Source organism: Nesoenas mayeri (assembly GCF_963082525.1).
Source record: "Nesoenas mayeri genome assembly, chromosome: 7".
NCBI lineage: Eukaryota > Metazoa > Chordata > Aves > Columbiformes > Columbidae > Nesoenas > Nesoenas mayeri.
The window spans coordinates 22,707,058-22,712,502 of record NC_137551.1 but is presented as its reverse complement, the minus strand read 5'-3'; the positions used below and the strand labels follow the sequence as shown (position 1 = coordinate 22,712,502).

Here is a 5,445-nt window from a genome sequence, read left to right as displayed (position 1 = left end):
ATGTACCAGTTTGTACCACGTTTTTTCTTACTGTGGGTCATCCCAGATCTCTCCCTGTGGAAGGGGGAACTGTTCTTTGCCTGCAGATAAATCCAAATTTCTCTTCCTATTCATAGTTGTGAAGTATCTTGATACTTGTATGACTGAAACATGATAAGCAACATATGTAATTGTTATTTTAATCACACTGGTATCTCCGAAATAAACTTGTGCCAGCAAAAAAGGTGCACATGAGTACCCTTCATTTTCATAAGTGTAACTGTTTTTCTTCCTGTGGTTCTTCATACAGATTCATTAAAAGGTTTTTTCTGCTGGCTTGTGGGGATGGGAGGTGGGGTGGGGGGGCTAAGCATATTTTGCCTGAAGGAGGGGAACTTGAGTCTCTTTAGCTGAAGTGGTAGCAGCTTGCATTTGTAGTCTCCACTGTGTTGAGCAAAATGGTGACCATCACAGATGGCCTTGGTTTTTACCTCATTAGATGCTCTTTGAGCTAGAAGCATGTCAAGAACGTACATGTCTCATTCTTAAAGGCTATGTATATTTTAAACCTGTGGGTTTTCATGCCTTTGGGGACTACTAGACATCTTCCAGCACAGAGTTCCATCCTTTTGGAAAGCTGGCAGGTGTAACGGTTGGTGTAGTGTGCATTAACTTGTTTTTCCAAGACACTTCCTGCAGAAATCTTTGCTCACATGTCTCCTTCCATGCATGTTTTTGTGGTTTTTGTCTCAACAGATGGGAACTGCTCAAAACAATAGTGACCTCAAAAATCTCTATGCAGTAGAACTTGACTCGTGTAACAAGGACATGATGGCAGACACATTTGACCACAGCATTATTGCTGTTGGAGAAGAGGAAGAAGAGGGCAATTTCCAACGTTCTCTTCCAACAAGAGAGTCCCTCCGATCCCCTCGGGGCTCCGTTGTGAGTTTCCATAACATCCAATACTCTGTTAAGCAGTCCAGTGGATTCCTATGTAAACGGAAAACTGTGGAAAAGAAGATCCTTCATAATGTTTAGTAAGTTCTTGCTTAAATAAAATACTGGAGGGTAGGAGATAATCTGCTGTTGTGAATCAGTGACCTCAATGTCACCTTCCAGATCTAGCTGTGCTGGTAAAGGAATGACTACCCCTCTGCCAGTCTGCAGTTCATGTGAGCACTGCCTAATTTGCTTTCAGGCAAAATAGGTGGGATATAGCTGGAGCAGTTTCAGTTATTGGTCTAGGCAAATTAGGACCAAACTTGTGTGAACTCTTCTGCCAGAAGATCTGAGGGTTCCCTTAACTATGGTTCAAGGTGTGGTGGGAGGAAATGAGCAGTAGAGAGCAGTTGTGTCTTCTTTTCAAGACCCAGCTCCACAGGGGTGACAATGTCTGTCTTTTGTAGATTGCTTCTTATGTCCAGCTCTGGTTCTGTTCTGATGGGCAGTCCGGGACAAGAAAGGAAAAATGCTTATTGATTTACAGACTTAAGGCGAAGTTTTTAATAATCTTCAAGTTTTCCTTTCAACAGCATTTTGTTCACACTTCATCTCTACCATGAACTGCATGTGAACAGTCCTCCATTTGGAAATAACTCTTTCCTTCTTCCAGTGGCATTATGAAGCCAGGCTTGAATGCTATCTTGGGACCCACAGGGAGCGGTAAATCTTCGTGAGTACTTTCTTCTGCTCCTTCAAATGAACAGTCAGGGACAGTTCAAGGACTATTTGGGGTTCTGAGAGTTGGGAGAGATGTGAGGGCTCTGCTGGCTCAGACCTTTGCACGCCTGTGAGAAAACTGGTGATGCAATTTGACCTCATGTCCCTCTATCGACTTTGCTGGAGTTCTTGCCCTGCAGTGGTGTCACACCCCTCATCTGCTCCCCTTGGTGGTCCGTATTACTGCAGTCACCTTTGGTGGTGGCCTGAGCTAAGATACCAGGCTGAACTGGGGCGACTGGAGCTCAGGTGTAGGCTCTGTCCTAGACCAGTAATGAGGTGAGGAGGGGATTTAAGTTCCTTTGGTGCAGAAGAGATGTCATCCCCTGTGAAGTCACTGCAGCAAGACTTGCTTGAAGATGCTAGGCCAAACCCCTCTCTGACAATGGACAGGAATATGGTGTAATGTCAGTCTGTAGGATGCTCTGGATTCTCACCCCAACTTGGCTGTGACCTGGTGGGGGGGGTGTACATGTTGTTGAGTTCTTTGGATGAAAGCACAGAAAAATACCATGTAAAATATCTCTACCTAGTGCTGATGCTGTTTTCTCACCCATATATCCATGGTAAAGAGAGCTCTTTGTCACACTCTGCCTTTGAGGCTGGCAAATATGGCCAGGGTTCACACAGGTATGTCTTTGTGGTGACCTTTGATCTTCATCTCTCAGGAGACTGCTGGCTTATCAGAATGTTTTCAACAGCAGCACTTCATCAAGTGTTTACTTAGCTGGCAGACAGGCTGGCCTCTGCACTGGCAGAAAGGAGAATCCAGTGATATGTTAAAACAAAATTACTTTATAGAATTAGTCTTAACTCTAGCCTTGTTTATACCCATTTGGATTAATTTCCTTAAGATCAAAGTAGTTACTTCTGCGCTCCCCTGGCTGGAGAGCAGCGTGCAGCTACTCAGCAAGATGCTTTTGTCTCTGTGCACTTGAGGTGATTTGTTAACAGGGAGACTGAGTTCATGTCTGTAGGTGGCTGACTGCTGTGAATTGTGAGACTGTGTATACTACCATATACTGCTGTTGGCACACCTTGCACTAGAGAATCCTGTATCTACACCAGGCTTTCTGTACAAAGAGCTGAAGCCGCCAGAGTAAAGGAAGCCCCTTTCTGTGCTGTTTGCTTTGCAGCATGCCATGAGCAGCTGTAACTGCAGTCCTGACTGGTGGTACTCATCCAGTTAAACGTGAAAGCAGCCCTTATGGCAAAACCTAATGCCTGGTGTTTGTCTGAAGTCTCCTAGATGTGCTGGCTGCCAGAAAGGACCCAGCAGGCCTGTCTGGAGAAGTGCTTATAGATGGCATCCCACAACCTCCAAATTTCAAGTGCATCTCAGGATATGTTGTGCAGGTGAGTAACTGCCTTTGGTGGAGGCCTGGGAGCCCTTGAGAGAGAAGGCCACGTAAGATCAGCACAACATGAGCTACTAGGTAATTTTCAATTATCCCTACAGTGTCTAATGTGATAACTCAGATGTTACAGTATTTAGTATTTTTCTGGGATATGGAAGACAAAAGGATGTAACTGTTACTCCAAGTCAAGCACGGTGGTGTCTGTCTTCCGAAAGCCACATGGATACCTAAACCACTGGGCTACTCTGGCTTGTTCTTTGGGCTCCGTTGTGAAGTACTAGCAAGGATTAAAAAAAAAAATAAAAAGGTGAGGAAAAAAACTCAAAACACCCAAAATCTCTTCTTGTAAAACTCAGAAGCAATTCCGGCTAGCAAAAGTACCTTTAAGCTATCAGACAATAATTCTAGGAAATAAATAGATCCCTGCTGTTCTTCCTCTGATTATGGCTGGCTGGGATAGAGCTTCATTCCACTCAGAGACAGGAAAAGCCGGCTGAATCTGTGGAAGTGGGTGGAGGCCTGGACCAAGAATAGTCCCTAAAAGTCCAGAGGAGCTGAGGAGAAGGGGATTCTTGGCAGCCATATGATCAGCCAAATCTGGAAACCATCCAGGCTTCTGACTGCAGGCAGATGTGAAAAAGGCAGCGTTTCTGAAAGCTGCCAGCTGGGGGCTTCTGGGAGGATGCATGTTACAAGACTGATGCCGAGTCTTGATCCTGCAGACCAAAGATCCCCAAATCCTTAGGGTTTAATGAATGGCCAGGAAGTTTCTTGCAAGTGGTCCCAGTTTGAGACTGAGATCTCAGATATCCAAAGCAACCAAACTTAGCCTTAAAATGACAGGCAACAGGCAACTAGGTGGGACATTAAGTGGTCTCTCTTGCCTCCCACCGCTGTGCAGTACTCCCTAGATCAATAAAGATGGCCTAAAGACTACAAACAACACTTAAGGCCTAAATACATACATACCTGTAGGGTCAGTTTTATGCAGATGAGTATCTAGACATGCTAAGTCATGTTATCCCTATAAAACTGTTGGTGGTCTCTCCACTCATGCCATGCAAGCGAGAGTGTCATGCCACAGTTTGTTTGACATTAAGGTAGCTTAAATTCACATTTTATTTTCTAACGTGGTGACCCAACAGTTGTATTGATGGATTTGAGGATGGGGAATGGGAGGCTAGGGTGAGAGACTGAGGGTGTGTGGGGAGGAGAGTGATGGTAGGAAATTCCCAAACCAGCTGTGGTGGCAAAGCCAGTTTGTCATAACACTACACCCTGAGTAATCTGTCATATACTTCCAGCACAGCAACATATTCAGTCTTCCTCTGTATTCACTCCAGTGCCAAACATGGTTGACTGGCCCATCCTTTGTGCTGCTGCTGAACTACATCTGATGCGGAAGGAGTCCCAAAGCCGGCAAGAATCTGCTGCCCTGCAGCTTAGGGGATGTGCCTTCCAAAATGGCACTAGATGTGCAAGGTGCCTGATTAACAGGCATGTTTCTCAGCAGCTGCCCAGTGTTGCAGTCCTTCTCTCGTCATATGGTAGGATGCAGAATTGGCTCAAATATCGAAGCAGGGGTGATGGAGAGGCATGGAGCTGTGGATGGACTTGATATCAACCCTGGCTCATGGTCAGTGTAGGCTGCCCAGATGTTCATCAGCTGGATAGATTTGATTCTTACCCAAAATGCACATGAATGTTGAAGCTTTTCTAAATGGCTAGCCCTTAGAATAAGGCCTTGTGCCCAAGAGTTATAGATAGTTGAGACATTGAAAAAATCAGGAGCAATACTCTTGTTTCTCTGAAGAGCTGCTGCCAGCAAGGAGATGGGGAGAGCTCCTTGTTGTCAGCTCAACTCAGCAGGTGCTCTGGACCACAGTAAGTTATGGCTTCTAATGGGAACAGAGCTGACTTGGGTGACTCTCTGAGTGTCTCTGCCTTGAACACTGATCACTATTAATGTACATTGGCTTCAGCTGGACTGGCAGAAGTTTAACTCTACAAAACCAGCTACCTGTTCTGCCTCTGTTTAGCTGGCAAGGAAAACGCACATGCAGTACAAAATGGTGCTGTCTGCACTTGAACTCTTGAGATGAGGTGGTGCTTGGCGTAAGCTGGTAGCCTGCAGAGCTGCATTCTCCCCTCGACTGCTACTGAGTGACCTAAACTTTCATGTCATGTAGGTTTTGGAGCAGGGGTTGTCCCTTGGTCCAGTTTCCACTGTGGTCCACAAACAGCTTGTCCAGCAACTGTCACTACAGGGACTCTGGTGCACAGTCAGGTAGCTGAGAAGCAGACTTTCCAGCTCTCCATTTGTACTGCTTTCAGGATGATGTTGTCATGGGCACAATGACGGTGAGGGAGAACCTGCACTTCTCTG

At 45.6% G+C, this 5,445-nt stretch overlaps 1 protein-coding gene across 1 annotated transcript in view; it reads left to right on the top strand.

Annotated features, from left to right (window-relative positions):
* Positions 1-735: 735 nt before the first annotated feature.
* The window catches only part of LOC308042178 (broad substrate specificity ATP-binding cassette transporter ABCG2-like), a gene marked incomplete at both ends in the record, with an annotated part of 16,545 nt that continues 11,835 nt past the window's right edge, over positions 736-5,445 (top strand). Inside the window, 4 exons of the mRNA XM_080347364.1 lie at positions 736-1,019; positions 1,595-1,654; positions 2,943-3,057; positions 5,394-5,445. The exon at positions 5,394-5,445 is cut by the window's right edge and continues 101 nt beyond it. Of these exons, the coding sequence (XP_080203490.1) occupies positions 736-1,019; positions 1,595-1,654; positions 2,943-3,057; positions 5,394-5,445 (511 nt within the window). The remainder of the gene's footprint in view (positions 1,020-1,594; positions 1,655-2,942; positions 3,058-5,393) is intronic.